Source organism: Corylus avellana, chromosome 7 (genome assembly GCF_965113065.1).
Source record: "Corylus avellana chromosome 7, dhCorAvel1.hap1.2, whole genome shotgun sequence".
NCBI lineage: Eukaryota > Viridiplantae > Streptophyta > Magnoliopsida > Fagales > Betulaceae > Corylus > Corylus avellana.
In genome coordinates this window covers 5,399,244-5,417,726 of record NC_142496.1, presented here as the reverse complement: position 1 = coordinate 5,417,726, position 18,483 = coordinate 5,399,244, and the positions used below count along the sequence as shown (strand labels likewise).

The window sequence follows — 18,483 nt, the reverse complement described above, 5'->3', positions numbered from 1 at the left end:
ATGAAAGGTTTAGAGAAAAAATGGAGGCTCGTTACAGTTACGTAGCCTACCTTATACATCTTATTATATAGTTTTTGAGAAATAAGACAATGACCAAAATACCCTTTTACTCTAAATCCTAACACTCTCCCTCAAGCTAGAGCATATATATCATACAAGTCCATCTTGGAAGAAACAAGCAAATACATTCTCCCAAAGTCCCAAATATACATGTGCCTGCCCAATCATGGGAGACACATGATCACATGCACACACACAAACACATCACTCTATTACAAAACACCTTGAGGTTTATAATCAGTTCTAGTTAGTAAAATTATGATGGAGCACATGAGCCAAGAATTTATCACAAAAAAACACATAAGAGTACAAGATTAGAAAGACAATGAAATGATCTTAATTATCATAACTTAACCTGAAAAACAGCTGTATGACTATAGAAAAAGAAAAAGGAATAACTACTTTGGCACTTCATGCCTCCAAGAAATATGCAAATAAATTGTGTATGAATTTCTTAAATCATATATTTTCATTAATTTTAAAGGTAATCACCTATTCACACCCTAAAGATGGAACATAAAAGGGTTTTGAAGATAATTCATATATGTTGACACTTCAATTTCCATTACCTAAAAAATAAAGAACAGAAAGAGGTCATTTTGTTTTGATACAGCTCCCTAAGAATTTATAAAATAGTATAGTGTAGTTCCATATATGACTTGTGGCAAGCTGCGCAACTAATATTCAATAAATTTTAGAGCCATTTACTTCCTATTCTTAAATTTTTCCAATAATTACAACATAACATCTGAAAATTCATTAGTCAAATTCATTTTCAGTGTGTAAATAGGAAAAGATCACAAATGGAGAAAGTTAGGCATAAACATGGGATAGGAGAACAATCACTAATCATTCCAGAATCCTGTTTCAAAGAAGTAATTTAATCTTTCAAAGTAGAATGCAATAAGAATTAAAGGTAGCTGATTACATCATAACCAAGGACACAAAAGTTTGAGCTCAGCAGGTGAGTTGCCATGCCAAACCCCATCGCTCCAAGACCAATGAAACCAATCCGGTTCACAGTCCTAGACATGGCAGTAATTTGCTTTGCCAGTTGCTCAGGACTGTAAATTTCTTCATTTGCTGCACCTGTAATACTCACTCCAAAGACTTTTTCCCAAACCTGCACAAGAATCATACAGTGCACAGATAACCAAAAGCAAAATGGTACTTCATGACATATGAAATGGCACAACTCAAAACAATATTTTTTGAAAATCTCCTGAGAGAGTCTCAAACACTTTCTACCGAAGATTTTGTAAACAGAATGGTATGGGGATAACCTTGACTAGGGTGGCAATGTCATCATCTCCACAAACATGAGTAGACCCTGAAAAAGGAAATGCATGAAGTAGATAAGAAGGAACCAGGTTGCTTCTAAACATCAAATGATATAATCCGAAAGACATTTTGTTTTTAGATCAGTACCAAGGATAAATTGTTGATGAGCAACTGCCAAAAGTGGAAGAGGAAACGTAATCGATTTAGCCACATCCAAAATAACACCCTTGCATATGTAAATTCCATCAGTCTCATGTACTGTAATAAAGAACATATTAATGGCACCAACAAGAAGACAGAACACTTAATAAAATTTGAATGCAAAATCATACTTGTACAATATTTGATAAATCTTTCATGCAATATTAGTACTTTGACTAGTACAACTACTTGATACATCTTTCTTACAATATTAGTATATCAACTTGACAGTAACCATTAAATATTCATGCTAAATGACAATCAGCTATATTTCACAGATTTAAGTCAATTTTTCAACTTGATATCTCTCTTTCAAAATTAATAAATATTCGGAACTAAAAGATTCAACTACTCTTATATATGCTATATCGCTATATACTTTTCCAGTTCAATCAACAATGTCTAGACATACATATCACTTTAAAAGCATTGCCATCTTACAATGACCAATAATTTCCAGACACAAATCACGCATTTATCAAAATACAGTTTGGTTTAATGCATATGAATGATATTATATTGGCAGGTAAATACATATACAAATCAGTTAAACTTGAAAAAACCATATCCTAACTAGTCAAATTATCAGTTTTCCTTACTTAAATATACATGAGCAACCAAGTGTCTATTTTTAGAACTTTAGATATGAGAATAGCTAGATACGAAAGTCACACTCGGTCTGCTTAGGATAGAGACGCTTTTTTTTTGATAAGTAATATCAATTCATAAATAAAGCGCAAATGGGCTCAACCCAAGTACATAAGACGTATACAATAGGGCTTAAGTATACAAAAGCTTTTAAACTGAGAATAAAGTACATAAATCTAAGAATTCAGCAGGCGTTAATGCTTGCGACGAATGCCACATTACTCTCCACGAGTAAAGTGTTTGGAGTATCATTTTCTTCAACTCGATGAGTCTAAGTTCACAGTCCTCAAAGCTCCATGCATTTCTTTCTCTCCATAGACACCACATAACACACAAAGGAACCATTCTCCAAATTTGCAAAACTGTATGGTTACCCCTTTATCCCCTCCAACTTCCCAAACAGTCCTTCACCTTACCTGGCATCACCCACGTAACACCAAACAACTAAAGTACCATGCTCCATACCTCCATAGCAACCTCACAATGCAATAATAAGTGATCAAAACACAGCATAAACATTTGTTTTCACCAAGTTGGATCTTCATAATGCAATACAGTCTCTATGTAACGGTAACTAATTTTTTTACGTTCCAAGAGAATTTATTACAAAGTTCACATTTAGTGGCACCCCACTGACTGCCAAGGTGGACATACTGCTCATCCTGTATTAACCATAAAGATTGATTTTAACCAGAGATCTACTACATTATTTTATGGATATGAGGCACTCCTATGCCTCCACAAGCAAAATGTTGAACTCTTTCAGCATTAGTATTCAGTTGCTTGTTTGAGACAAAATTTATGTCAAACCACTACCACCTCACAATGAAGAAATTTTGGCAACTCGTGTAATAGTACGTTGTAGCTTCATTGGAGCTAATTGAAAACTTTTCTCAAAAGCTTAAGCTAATAGAAAGAGGTAAATTTAATTATTTAATTTATACTTTAACATTCTCCTACACGTTTGGGCTCAAACTCCCTTTTAATAGGTGAGGGAGACCCCAATACTTGGAATATTTAATTTAAATAGAAGGTGAATTGACGAAGTCAGGGTTCGAACTCCGAACCTCTGGCTCTGATACCATGTTCAATTACCACCTATTCCAAAAGCTTAAGCTAATAAGAAGAGGTAAATTTAATAATTTAATTTATACTTTAAGAAAAACCAATTTAAATGGAAACCCCAAACATCTCTTTATAGTGTCAAATTTCTAGTCCAACCATATCCTCTATTTATGACTAGCAAACTTCGAGATTTTATTGAAACTACTCAGTTTCTCCATTTGGTTGTTCTCAGACATATCCATCAAACCATTAAGCTCCTTTTTCACACTTTTTGTTCAACTAATTTTACTTCATATGTGTTTATTTGTTCAACATGATTGTCTAAATTAATAGATAGCCTCTACAAGAATTATGCAGATATCAGATTAATGTATGTTTAACGCTATGAATCTGAATTGACGACCATCAAATTCATTTCAGAGAAAGTAAAGTTCCAAATTTTATATTCTCACAGAATACCAAACCAATTACCAGTGCAAGCTAGTTCAGGTTGGTTCCCTTCCACAGATATATAAACCAAACCGACAAAATTCAGTTTCCAGAACTAAACCAAATTATCTGTGAAACCAAATCAAATCTTTGATTTGGTTCAGCTTGGTTCTATGGGTCTCTTTTTTATTTCTTTAAAAAAAAGGGGCAATTAAAATTAACTAATAGTCTAAAAAATTGTTATTCAATAAGGTTGATGAAGAAATGGACATATCAATATCAATGACACTCCTTAACCAAACTTTTTACTAGTTATGAGCTAAAATATTTGAGAACGCTAAATTCTCTTTAAGAAACAATGATATATGTGTAATGGATAAATATAGTATAGTGTTAAATTAGGTTTTACCAAAAAGAGAGGAAAAGTTACCACTCTACCTCTCATTGTAGTATATTGTAAAAATGATACAATAGACTAGAATACCCTTTAGTGTATACTTTATTACATTAATGCCATCCATTCATAATCTCGCACTCTCTCTCGAGCTAAGGCATATGTATCTTTTAAGCCCAATTTGGAACAAAATTCAATTCTAACCTACTACGACCCAGGGACTTTGTGAACATATCTACAAGTTGATATTCAAACTTTACAAATGGTGTAAAAATATTTCTATTCAATATTTTATCTTGAATAAAGTGACAATCAACTTCAATATGTTTGGTCCACCCATGAAATAATTGGAAATGATATGAATAGCGGATTGTCACAAATAATTGAAGAGGAGCTAGAATTTTAGAATCAATCCCCTGGAGAAAATACTACAACAGTATTTACTAACTAGAGGTATGAACAATTGTCCCGTATTTAGCTTATGCACTAGCACATTATTACCATTTTTTTAATACTCTTCCATGTAACCAAATTACCTCTAGAAAAGGTACAATACTCAGTACTAGATTCATGATCTGAAGGACAGCCTGTCTAATCAATATCAACGAAGCCTTATAGTCTAAGTTGCCCATTCTGCCTATACATTAGTCCAAGACCTGGGGCTCACTTAGATAATGGATAATGCGGGTAACATCTAAATGTGGAAACCTAGGAGCTTCTAACAACTGGCTTACTACAATGACTAGATATAAGATATCCAGTCTAGTGATAATAAGAGAATTCAGCTTTCCAACTAGCTGGCAATATCTACCAGGATCTCCAAACGTGTAAAAACATTTTCAACCTAAGAAGTTACTACTCTACCTCTCACGGTTTTATCATATATATTACAAAAATGATACAATAGACCAACAGACTAATATAACCGTTATGGTATACTTTATTACAATAATGCCATCCATCGCATACTCTCACAGAAAGCATAGAAAACAATGTCATCCCACACCTTCAATGGAAACTGATGCCATATACAACCAAATAAAAGGATCATAAGAGACATATCATGATATCTTACCAATTTTTGAATAAAAGTATTCAGAAAATGATGTTTGGTATGATCCCGTAACAATGGTGGAACATGATTCTTGAAGGCCCTGCAAACAAAGAAACAAACCCGCACCCCGCCCCCCCAAAAATAATGATAAATTGCATGAATGAAAACTTTATTCTAATGGTAGCATAGCATATGGCAGAAATTGCATTCAATTTGACAGCCAAAGGATGAATATAAGGACCCCTCATAAACCAACTAGAAGTGTCGATGAATTGCTTTAAATCCTCAAAATAATCACAACATCAATAATTAGTATAAAAATGTAAAATATATTGGAGAATGTTATAGCATTCCAAGTCACCAAAGGGTTCCTAGTAAACTTATCCATCTATTATGACTTATGAGATTAGATTTACTGTAGAGTGATCATATTTTTTAGTCATTTTATGATTAAGCTGTAGATTCGGCAGCTCAAACTGTCAAATAGAGCATTTTTCATGTCAATATGCTCTCAAAGACAGAAGATGATGAAGATGATGATGAATTGAACTTCTAGGGAAGCAAGCACTGATTATTCATCAACTGTTCATAGGAATCAGGGATGTGTGACCATTTGAAGTTACTTCACAATTGTTTATTGTCCTTTTCTGGATGCAAACGTGACCATGTTAAGGATAAGAGGTAAAACAAGCTGAACTGTTGAGTTTCACCACATCATATAGATAGATATAAAGGACACAAGAATGACCTAGAAAAACTGTAAAAGTACAACCGTAACCATTGATTTACAACTACATAGAAATTTGTAAATCTTTATTTTGTGTTGACCATCATGTATCCTCTAGTTATCAAAAGAGATGTATCCTAATTAAATATCCAGATGCTAAATGCTTAACTCTACTAAAAGTCACTGTAGTGAACAGAAACAAAACAGAATTAACTAAAAAGACCAACATGGTAAAGTACTAGTTTATATATAAGGACAAGAGTAGAACACTGGAGAGGAGTTGCAGAAGCAAAAAAATAATGCCAAATATCCACCTTATAACTGTACATTAGGTTCAGACTTAACAATATGGAAGTATGTCATGCTAGTTAGGGAATTAAGGACGGGCATTGGAACTGTGATCATAACCACTACGGTACTGCTTGTATTTTGTAATTTATTATGACTATGTTCTCTTAACGGAATGTAGTAAAATAGCAACACAAATATGATATATGTATGCTTATTTTTGGCTTCATATAAATTACTACTTATGTAAATAATTCATGTCAGAAATAGATTTTTTTTTTTTTGTTTTAATTTTCCAAGACGCAATAGAATTGATTAATTGTGTGGCTTAAGAACTCGACAAGATTTCACTTCATCATTTCATTATATTGAAATCTAAAACCAATTCGACCACACAAACAACGTTATATATTATCATTAACATGTTTCAAGCCCGTCCATAATATAGCTAAAGAAATTTTTTTAAGAGAATTAGACCTTTAAATAAGCATTATCTTTTATAATTAGAAACAGCTATTGAAGAAAAAAATTAAACCAAAACTCAAAGAACTCACCATGAATTTCCAGCGGCATTAGAAATGATGTCATAGATTATCCAGGGATGAATACCAGCTTTCACACCAAGAGAAATAGCCTCCACTGAAGCAATGTGATGAATTCCCTCAAGCAGCTCATTAACCATTTTAATTTTACTGCAATGGAAGAAGGAAAATATATTATAATAAGACAAATTATACATCATCAGGTACCATTAAAGAAACCTCTAATATCAGTTTGAGCTCACTTTTTTTCTTCAATAACTACATTTAGGAAATATCATGCATCAACTGAGTAGCATGTTAAGGATGAAATTCACTTTTCTTTTGAGAACATTTATATCAGTTACCCAAATGATCAGAAAAACCAAAACATCAAGCAAATAAAACTTTACAGCAGTCATGATTATGAAAAGAAGGTTTGCAAGCCAAGAAGAAAGCACACCTTACAGAGCCAGCTCCACCATCAAAAATGTAAAGCTTTTCACACATTGCTGCTCAAACATCACACCAACAGATGATAGATTGACATTTAAAACAAAAAAATTAAAGGTTCATAAAATGATGTTCTAATACAACCAAGTTAGAGCACCAAGAACGGATTTTACCAGAGAGAAAAGGCCGAGCCCTTGCAATGGCGTCTGACCTTCCTGATGCAGCAATCTAAAAAGTTCAAAAAATATCAGCCGTGTTCCTGGCATAGACTAGTTGATAACAAGAGGGAAACTTGATCTTTACACCCACAGCTAAGGAATGAAGGAACTAAAAGATGAAAAATTAAGTATGACATAACATTACCATGACTTTTCCATCTAACAGCTCAGACATTCCCCTAGAGACATTTACATCTACTAGATAAGTTGTCTCATTATCATCTGCAAGATAAAAATACAGATGGATTTTAGAACAAATTTCATAACTAATGCTCTATGTTCCAGAAAGAAAACAAGCATCAAGCATCAAAATCATAAATAGAAGATTGGTACATTAAAGAAACCTTGAGTTAATGAGCTAACTTGGTGCATTTGTAGTGGATACCTTACTATTTGAAAATAAGTATTTAAAAAAAAATGTAATTACCCAGGAAGAGATTAAAAGTCTCACAGCCATACTTCATTCCCCAATTTTGGAACCTAAACGTGTGAGCATCAATCACATGAACTATAAACCTAGCACATTAATTCCTAAACATATGCATATATGACAAGAAACAAATTGTGATTGTATATAAAAGCATACTTTCAAATTGAACCGGTATGGATGTCTATACGTTTCTGAATGTTTGTGAAAAATCCCATCCTTTGTTACCCCTTTGATTATGATCCTTTATTCACTACTTCTATTCATGTTATTTTAGGCCTTCCAACTACTCTCTTCATCTCCTTCAGCTTAGATCAAATTACTTTCCCACTATTGCATTTATTGGTCTTCTATTATATTAAATGAACACTTATCCTAAAACCCTAAGCTGATAGAAAATGATGAATTCAATCATTTAATTAATATTTTAGCACTCTCCTACACGTGTGGGCTCAAACTTCCCCTCAATAAGTAAGGCCCAACACGTGAAATATTTAGTTGAAATTAAAGATAAATTGTGGAGACATGATTCGTGTTAAAGTAGTGATTAAGTGGTTAAATTTATCTCTTCCTGTCAGCTTAAGCTTTTAGGACAAGTGGTGATTTAACATGGTATCAAAACTAAAGGTCATGAGTTCGAAAATTGATTCCGTCATTTACCTTCTATTTCAATTAAGTATTCCACGTGTTGGGCGTCACCTATTAAAAAGGAGTTTAAGCCCACACATGAGAGGAAATGTTAAAGTAATAATTAAGTGATTAAATTTACCTCTTCTTATCAGCTTAAACTTTTAGGACAAGTGGTGAAAAAGACCCTTGGCCTAATACCATCTTAGATGACTCTTCCTCATCATTATTCCTAAATAGGTTCACCCCCACCTTGAATGGAAGCTAGATCACACTGCCATGTATTGTCATGCCAAATAAGTTAATTTGGTAGCCCTTAGGCCACACACGTTACTATTCCCAAGTCACTACCAAAACTCAAATTAATATTCACCTAAGTTTGTAGTTTACAAGTTGTAAGCAAAGAATGAAAACTTCCAAGTGAAAAGACAATCTGTTAGCTGAGAACTGGAACTTCTATAAACATAATCTACCATTCCAACACTATCTTTAGATAAGTTTGGAAGAGATGAAGAATGACATTATCCAGATGTTCTTTCTAAATTTTCTTCATTTAATATTTTCTTGATTTTTCAATAATCAACGTCTTACGTTTGATCAATTCATACAATCTTAATCAATCGCAAATCTTACAATTCTCAACCCAATCCTTAGCACACTTCCAATCAATAATCCTATTCCTGACAAACTAACACACTACTTTAAGACTTACCCAAACATAATTTTGGCCATACAGACCCTTATTCTTATTAAATTTAATAATTACGTGTGATACCTTCTCAAATGTACGTGTGTGCATGCAAGCAATAAGGTTCATCAATTTGATGATTCTTAAATGCATTGCCCTCTTTTAAACAGCTCACGACTGACTCTTTTCTATATATGATATTTTATAAGGGGAAAAAATTTAAGAAAACAAAGCAACTAGAATTACATAGACATACTAGGGAAATTGTTGTGTAATTATAACTAGCAGGGAATGATACCCATGACATTAGTTTCAGTTATATTGACTCATGAATTCAGTTCCCCTTTGATGGATTAGATTTTATACATGCAGCTTTAGCCCAAAACATAAATTTTTAGTATTTTCAAATCATCAAGAAGAGTGAAACAGCTAGAGATATATCATCCAAGGGGCATAACAGATCAATTGTGTTAATTTTCACTATGAAACTAGATCAAGATGCTCCCTTTGGTTGCTGAAGAAAAAAAAGGATTAGGGAAACAAAAGTTCAGATAATGGTGTCTTCTCAGCAGCCAAACGAAGCATAAAGATTACTCCATACAAACATATTTTCCAAAGACCCTAAGTTATATAAAAGAAACAATATTAGAATGTAATTTGCCTCTAAGACGCTTTTCCAGGTTCTCGATATATGATGGTAATAAGGTTGAGTGGAGAATGATGACGACATCCTTGTGCAGCCCTGCATATCCATAAAGTTACATAATCTGTATATTAACCAAGTGAGTGATAATTGTATAAGATGTTATGTGGAGAGGTTTCATCAAGACCTTTCAAAGCACCCTCGTTACCAAAAATTACATCATTCGTTTTATCTGCATGAGATATTAACACAATCAAAGCTGAAACACCTGCAAACAAAAAATGATCAGAGAAAAAAGCTTCAGACAGTCAGTCCCAGGACACGAAACATATAATTTACACAAAGTTACAAAGTTCAACGATTTAAAGCCCTTTTGATCAAGCATAATAAAGATGTGAGTGTTGAGATTATAATCCTGTTGATGTTTTTAAGTTAACTTTTCTGTTTATCCGTATAATTGGAAAAGATAATGAATTCATAAAACTTTCGAGGGTATAAGAATAAAAGACTTCAATCTAAACAGTAAGTGCCACATGATAAGTGAAATTAATATAAAAAAGAGAAAAAAAAAAAAAAAAAAAAAAAAAAAAGGTATGTAGCTTCCAAAATTCGTGGATGATTTCCACTAATTAAGAACTTTTGTTGGACCGTGAGATGCCATTCCACCAAAAATCAATTGGTTTAAGAGAGACAAACTCAAGTCTTTTACGAACTTCGACATCAAACCCAACGAGCCTGTTTTTAGAACAGTCGCAGGAGCGGCAAAGGATAAACAAAAACATATGGTGTTGATTATCGGGTACATAGAAACATATGGTGTTGATTATCGGGTACACACAACGATATGGTGTTGATTCTCTAAAGACTTTCTCTCCTATGGCCCGTATTTTGTTCAAATTTTGCTTTTTGTTGTTGTTAGTCATTCTTGGCCATTATACCAACTTGATATAAAGAATGTCTTCCTTTATAGAGATCTTCAGGAGGAAGTATACATGGATCGGCCCCTGGATATGTTGTTGATGGTAGTGAACACCTGGTATGTCAATTGCAAAAAGCCTTGTATTGTTTGAAGCAGTCTCCTCGTGCCTGGTTTGATAGATTCAGTGTTGTTGTACTTGGGTATAGGTTCCAATGCTCTACTTCTGATCATTTTGTCTTTGTTTGTCACTCTTCCACTAGCACCATTGTCTTGATTATTTATGTGGAAGACATAATCATCTCTGGAAGTGACTCAATAGGCATTGCTGATTTGGAAAGATATTTAGGTCAGCAATTTCATACTAAGGACGGGTGTTCTTCGCTATTTTCTTCGATTGAATTTGCTCGTACTTCTCAGGGCAATTTCTCTATCACAACAGAAATATATTCTTGATCTTCCATCTAAAACTGGTCTCCTGGGTACTCAACCTTCTAATACTCCTACTCTACTACTAAATGTGATGGTGAGCAAGGTGCACTATTTACTGATATCAATCAATACCAGCGACTGGTTGGGATGTTAGCCCTAACATTACTTATTTTGTCGGTTGGTTAGTTAGTATATGCATGCTCCTCTTCAACCTCACTTTAATGTTTTTTTTTTTTCATTTCTTGCATTATTTGAAAGGTTCCCCTAGTAAAGGATTGTTATACAAGCCAACTTTGTCCGTCACTGGTTTTAGTGATAATGATTGAGCTGGAAGTCATTCTACTAGACGACTACTCCTGGCTACCGTACTTTTGTTGGTGGTAATCTTGTTACCTAGCTTAGTAAAAAGCATAATGGCATTGCTCGTTCTAATGCTGAAGCTGAGTAGAGCTATGGCTCATATTGCTTCTGAGATGTTATGGGCTCGCTCCCTCCTTTGCGACTTGCCTCCTAATGTTCCTACTCCTATGCAAATGCAATGTGACAATCAGGCTGCCATTTTTATTGCTAACAATCTTGTTTTCCATGAGTATACCAAACATATTGAGGTTGACTGTCATTTTATTCGAGATTTATTAATGTAGAAACAAATCATCACTCCTTATGTTCACTCCGGCGATCAGCTAGGTGAGATTCTCTTGAAGCCATTACCTCATACTTCCTTTCAATGATTGTCCAATAGGCTAGGCATGTTTGATTTGTATATTACATATTAAGGGGGAGTGTAAGAATTGTTATATTTTATGGTTTTAAATTAGCTTGTTATTCTTATAGGTTACAAGTATTCTTGAAATCATGTCATTAGGGCACAGAGCTTCCCTAAATTACAGTCTCTAACCTAATGTAGAAAAAAACTCTAAAAGTACCACTTGCAACACATTCTCTTGGTGTTCCCTAAACCAAGGGAACCAAAAGTGCTACTCTTCTGCTTCTCTTAACATTATTTTAAAATAAAAAGGCTTTTTGTTTCCTCTCTTTCCTCTAGCATTTATTTGAAAGAATATTTAAATAGATTCTCTATCATCTCTCTTTCACCTAGCATTTATTTGAAGAATATTTACATGGTATAAGGAAAGGATAAGGAAAGCTATTGTGAAGTTTATTTGAATAGGAAAGCAAAAAGTAGTTTGGCCCTAAAGGAAGCTGCTACAAGTGTTCTTATTTTTATCCTAATATAAATATATGCTATGGTGAAGGGACTGAAATATACAATCCTAAAAATTTTCTTGACACTATTTTGTCTTCTCTTCATCTTCCCTCTTTCCTAACCCTAATCTATTAAACCTTACCATTCAACTTCCTCAATTTCTATACCTTCTTGTTATATCCATGCTGCAAAACATGATTGTTGGCAGAAACTATGTAGGAGGAACTAAATGCTCATCAGATGAATCAAACATAAGACATAGTCCCTTGCCCATCTTCTGTAATGCCCATGGGCTGTAAATGGGTTTATTCTATTAAGCTTCAATCTAATGGCTCCCTGGACCGTTATAAGACAAAGACTTATGGCTCTTGGTAACCGTTAAGAATATGGTATTGACTATGATGAGATGTATGCTCCTAGGGCTAAAATGACATCAATTTGTACAATTTTCGCTATCACTACTTCAGAGGCTTGGTCTATCCATCAAATGGATGTAAAAACTTCTTTCCTTCACAGAGACCTCAAAGAAGAAATTTACATACGTCTTCTTCTCGATGTGGCAGGCTCTTCTCCTAATGACTTGTGTTGATTAAAACATACTCTTTTTGCATTAAAACAAGTGCCACGGGCTTGGTTCAAAAAGTTCCGACAAACACTTCTCAGTCTTTCCTTTGTGCAAAGTCATTATGATCCTTTGATGTTTCTTCACAAGACATCTACAAGTATGGTTGATATAGTTATTACTTACGTGAACTATGTTTTCAGTTTCAAGGGTCTCTTCATGCTTTCTTTCTTACGAAAGATCTTGAAACTTTCAAATATGTTTTAGGTTTAGAAGTGCATACATCTACTAAAGGTCCTTTCCTAAATCAATATTGTCTTGGCTGGATTATAAAATTCTACCCCTGTTGATACACCTTTAGAGGTTAATGTTAAATATCTACAAGATGAAGGGGATTTTCTTCTGGATCTTACATTATATCGGAAACTTGTGGTAGTCTTATATACTCAACTATTACTCAGCCTAACATTTCATATGCCATTCACCAAGTGAATCAACTTATGTCATGTCCTTGGCATCTTCACATAGCTATATTATTCATCGAATCATTTGATATCTTATTGGTTCTTCAACACAGGAATTATTCTTTCCTACTGAACGTTCTCTTTAGCTTTTGCCTCTAGGGAAAAACGAACTTTTGCTACTATTCATAATAGTTGAACTTCATCTCTCCTCATATGTAGCATGGGCCAATATCTAAGGTTGCAAATTGGAATTGGGTAGTTTGGTATCTGGCCTACACTCTCTGAAGAGCTTCTCATTGGGAAAGGGCAAAACCTTATTCAGGTCAAATTACATTAAAAATAATCCAAAACCTGACACCAATAGACCATTCACACCATACAAATTGAAACCAAAATGAGTCAGCCCCTTGGCAGTAGGGAGCATTATGTTCTAGTCTAAGGTAGACTGAAAACAAAATCATCTTCCTTTCGAAAAATAGATAAACAAATACTAACTACGGATATCTTCGGTAATATGCAGCTCAGTGAATTCCTACTACCCAAAGCAAAAAACAGAAAAGAAAAAAACAATACAAAACAAAAACATCTGCCCTCACTTAAATCACCAAAACCATAGTATTATACAAAATAGTAAAGCAGATAAGAGTCTAAAGATGGTTTTACCTCTCCCTGCCTCCGTAGGACTAGCACATCTAATTCCCCCAAGCTTCAAAAATTCACTTACCAAAGGCTCATATTTCTGCAAATGGAGCAATTGCAATAAGACATGGGAGTTAATTACCCCAAAATAAAATTATATTTTCGTAGGATGACATATCAAACTGATTATCAAGAATATACATAATCGATAATGAAAAGAAATAAAAACTACATAGCTCTTTTCTCTTTGCCTTAAAATTAACAATCATATATGACTCAGAAATTTCAATTTTTCTCTAAAAGAAACGCTCTACATTTAACAGGTCATTTTCTTATTTGCACTACTCATTATGAAAGGACACTACCTAGTGTTGATCCCATGAAAGAAGGTCCTAGGAGGGGGGACATTTGATTGCAGTCCTAACCTTCAACATATTTGTGCTAAAAATGAAAAGGGTCAAGTACTCTATATTTTATTGTTATAAAAAATTTTAAAAATAAAATAAAGAAAGATAGAATTTTGACCCCAATGATAGCTCAATTGACTAGGGACTACACCTCATGAAGAAAAGGTTATTAGTTCAAATTTTTCTTTCCCCCTCTCCTTGGAGTAAAAAAACTTAATTAAAAAATAAAATAAAAACAAATAGAATTTCTGGCTCATTCCATCTAATGTTTTCATAATTGAAGAGAGTCAATTGAAGTTCTTGTTAACAATTCAGGCACACTTAATAGTGTGCATGACTATAAGACCACCCACTTCGGTAGTTTCCTAAAACATGTACCTCCAATATGTGATTGCTTGTATTTGTTTAAATCAACCCCTAACTAAAAGAAAAGTATATTCCATTTCAATCTAAGAAGTATAAAGGAACAGGAAATGATACCATTTTAAGGCTTAAAAATTAGGTCCCTGACTTGAGCATTTTTTTTAAACCAAAACAACAAATTCAAGTTACGCATGCCTTATTGTTGAGATACGGAAAAAATTGAATTACAATTCTGTTTAGATACCAGTTACTCATAGGATTTACCACATTCTGGTTTGTTCTTCATTTTAGAGACCTACATATGACCCACATAGGTGAAATATTTCTTTTTTTCTTATTGCAATTTACAAAAACAAGCACTCTTGAAGTTTGAAACGCTAATGCATTATAAAGGAGGAATAAGCAAAACTTGGGCAAGTTCCCAGGTAGTTTGCACCCTCACCCTGTTACTACAAAAGCTATTATTCTATTCCTATCCTTTTCTCCAATCCAATGGGTAGAAAACTATCTCCTTTTAGCTTGGCTACAAAGGCCAGAAGGTAAGAGCAAATATGAAGTTTTAGCATATAATTTTTTTTTTTTTTTTTTTTTTTTTTTATTATGAGCAAAACTGTCTATGGACCTTTTGCCTTTTATGCAAAATAAAAAATAAAAAAAATAAAAAAATAAAATCAGTGATATATATTTTTTTAGGGTAAATTCCACTTAATCCCCTTAAGCTATCACCTCAATGACAATCTACCCCCAATCTATCAATTACGACAATTTACCCCTCAAATTACCAAAACAATGACAATGTACCCCCCAATGCTAGCAAAATGATGAAATTATCCCTACAAAATTTTTAATAAGACAAAAATGCCCTTAAAAATTTGAAATAAATAAATAAATTTTAGTATTTTTGTTTTAATTTTAGTAAGGGTAATTTTGTCATTTTTTAAAAATTAGAGGTACATTGTTATTGTTTTAGTAGTTTGTGGAGTAAATTGTCGCAATTGATAGTTTGGAGGGTAGATAGTCATTGGAGTAGTAGTTTGAGGAGATTAACATTTTGAAGGAACAAAAATTCAACGATAATTTTAAAACATTACTCCCAAAATCAATGTTTTAAAAATCAGACCGAGCAAATTGGTCAGTTGAACCGTAAACCGATGCCAACTGCACCCCAGCTAACTGACCCCACTTGACCGGTCTGCTTGAAACGGATTGAACCGGTTTAAATTTAAACAACTCTTTTCATTTTTAAGAATATAAAAATTCACTTTCTTATAATTTTTCCTCCGCTCAATAAATCTTATTGTTCTTATATCTACCCTTTTTTTTAATTTTTTAATTTCAATGACCATAAATCTCTCTGGGTATTCTATTGATAATAATTTTATTTTGGTTTGAAAAATTTTTGACATGACGTAAACGTACGTGTTTTTGGATTGAATTTATTTTTGTGTTTTAAAAAGTATTATATATATTTTGAATTATTCGTCAATGATTAGAGAAGACATGTGCTACAGACCGAAAGCATCCACATCTCATTTTTTTTTTTAAAAAAAAAAATGACTTTTTTTTATTTAATTTGGAGAGAAAAATTAATAAAATAAGAGACAAATTATTTATAGTGATCCTTCACATATAAGAATTTCTGTAGCATTTTATTTGATTATTAAATTTAAAGGATTAGTAAAATTTATATGTAGGATAATTTTAAAGTGTGGTTCTTCATATTTTTTAAAAAACAAATTTTTTGTTTAATAAAACCGACGTGGATGTCTTAGGTAGTTTAATCAGCTGGGATCACACTTAATGAAGTGGGGGTCACTAGTTCGAATCACACTCCACCTCTTGTGCGGATATGTCAAAAAATAAATAAAAATAAAAATAAAAACAAATTTATATATATATAACAGAAAAAAAAAAAAATAAATAAAATAGAATTTCTCTTTACTTAAAAAGGAAAAGAAAAGGGATTGGTGGGCCGGTGGCACGTCACTACTCTTAATGTAAAAGGACGAAAAAACCAAGAAGAACAAAATATAATAACCGGAAAAAGGAAATATCCCACCCCATTTTTCCAGGTCCAATCTCCATTTCTTACGTTTCCACGGAAAACAAAGAATAATGGAAACATGTATACTGAAGAACGAAACTAGAGAATCAAATTTTGAATTCCCATTTTCTGACTTTTTTGTCCAGGCAACCAAACAGAACCGAGAGTCAGTTCATGGAATAAGATCGAAAGCCAAAAATATAGAGAAAGAGAGAAACCTCAAATGCCTGGACGGCGTAGCCGGAGCGGAGCAACGAAGCGGCCAATTCCAGGCTCAGGTCGTCCAAGCCGACGAACCCGATGACTCCTCGCGAAGCCATAGAAATCTGCAAATTGAACTCTCTGCTTCGATTCGCTTTCTCGTTTTTCTTGATCCAACCTGCTCTCTATTATTTTCACTCGTGAACAAGGGCTGAGGTGACGAGCACTAGGAAAATAAATAAAGGTTTAGGCAGCCACGTCTCTTGTGTTTGACCCACTTTCGAGAATATATATTAAAAAGTCGAAACTCGCCTTGTATTGGACTTTAATAACTAGAATGGGTAATTCGGTCCACTAAAATTAAACGCGCGTGTAGATTCGTATCGTAAACAAAAATGTTGACATAATAATTCAGCCAATTTTAAAATTATAATTTTACCCTTTAAATTTAATAAAAAAAATTTAATTCATATGGTACTGAAAAAGGTTACTGTTATAGTTAAATTAATTATTTCTGGCTTTTTATTTGTTTAATTAATTAATTCAAATGTGTTTATTTAAGATTTAATTTTGTTACAAGTAATATTATTTAGTAGACTCTCATACAAGTATGATAACGTGACAGTGAAAATTAACTTTTAGATCAACAGGGACTTATAAAAATAAAAATTAATGACTAATATTTACTGTCACATTATTATAGTTGTATCATAGTGCCACTAACAGTCTACTAAATACAAATATTGTTTGTTAAAATTATTGTTTTTTCAGCATTTTCAAGTATCCATCTGTATCCATCTCTTAGAAATTTTTTATTTTTTTTATTTTTGGGAAAACTACATTTTGTCCCTATAAACTACAACGCATTGGCACTTTCCCCATAAACTGCCAACTGTACTACTTTGCCCCCATGAACTACCATTTTGTGCCTAAAACCCCCTTCCGTCAATCAAAGTCATTAACTCAAACGGTCAAAGTGATAATGCGTTGTAATTTATTAAGGCAAAGTGACGATGCGTTGTAGTTTATGATGGCAAAGTGATTCAAAGTAACGGGTTGATTATCTGAGTTAATGGTTTTAACTGACAAAATGGGATTTTGGACACTAAATGATAGTTTATGGGGACAAAATAATACAGTTGACAGTTCATAAGGAAAAAGTGTTAAAGCATTATATTTCATGAAAATAAAAGATAATTTTTCCTTAATTTTTTGTAAAAATAAATAGATGGAATCATGTAAACATGTCAGATTGACAAAAAATATTAAAAAAAATAGAGACTTCAAAATATTAAATAGCACTTCTCCACGTGTTCCCAGCTGGGTACAGGTAGCCAACCCTTAAACAACTGCGAGTGCAGAGAATTTTTATTCGGAAAAATCACGTGGGAATGTGGGGAAAGATTCTCATTTATCAATGCGTCCGTGGCAATGACGAGGCATATAACTTCAAATAAATAAGGGAAAAATTAAATGAATTTCGCTAGTCAAACTATATCCTTATCCATCAAACTTTAATTCTACGTG

General features: G+C 33.2%; 1 protein-coding gene across 3 annotated transcripts in view; it reads right to left on the bottom strand.

Moving 5' to 3' along the window:
• Positions 1–17,171, bottom strand: part of LOC132184080 (ketose-bisphosphate aldolase class-II family protein) — a 32,505-nt gene extending 15,334 nt beyond the window's left edge. The window contains exons 1-12 of one of the 3 annotated variants that reach the window (XM_059597566.2): positions 16,974–17,171; positions 13,966–14,041; positions 9,909–9,989; positions 9,740–9,820; positions 7,482–7,558; positions 7,292–7,346; positions 7,129–7,177; positions 6,702–6,839; positions 5,154–5,232; positions 1,489–1,567; positions 1,344–1,390; positions 989–1,183 (exon numbers count right to left, since the gene is read on the bottom strand). In XM_059597566.2, coding sequence (XP_059453549.2) covers positions 989–1,183; positions 1,344–1,390; positions 1,489–1,567; positions 5,154–5,232; positions 6,702–6,839; positions 7,129–7,177; positions 7,292–7,346; positions 7,482–7,558; positions 9,740–9,820; positions 9,909–9,989; positions 13,966–14,041; positions 16,974–17,075 — 1,059 coding nt within the window. In that variant the 5' untranslated portion in view covers positions 17,076–17,171. Of the gene's footprint in view, positions 1–988; positions 1,184–1,343; positions 1,391–1,488; positions 1,600–5,153; positions 5,233–6,701; positions 6,840–7,128; positions 7,178–7,291; positions 7,347–7,481; positions 7,559–9,739; positions 9,821–9,908; positions 9,990–13,965; positions 14,042–16,973 lie in introns of those variants that run through there. The other 2 variants (XM_059597568.2, XM_059597569.2) reach the window with 2 other exon arrangements.
• Between the last annotated feature and the right edge of the window lie 1,312 nt (positions 17,172–18,483).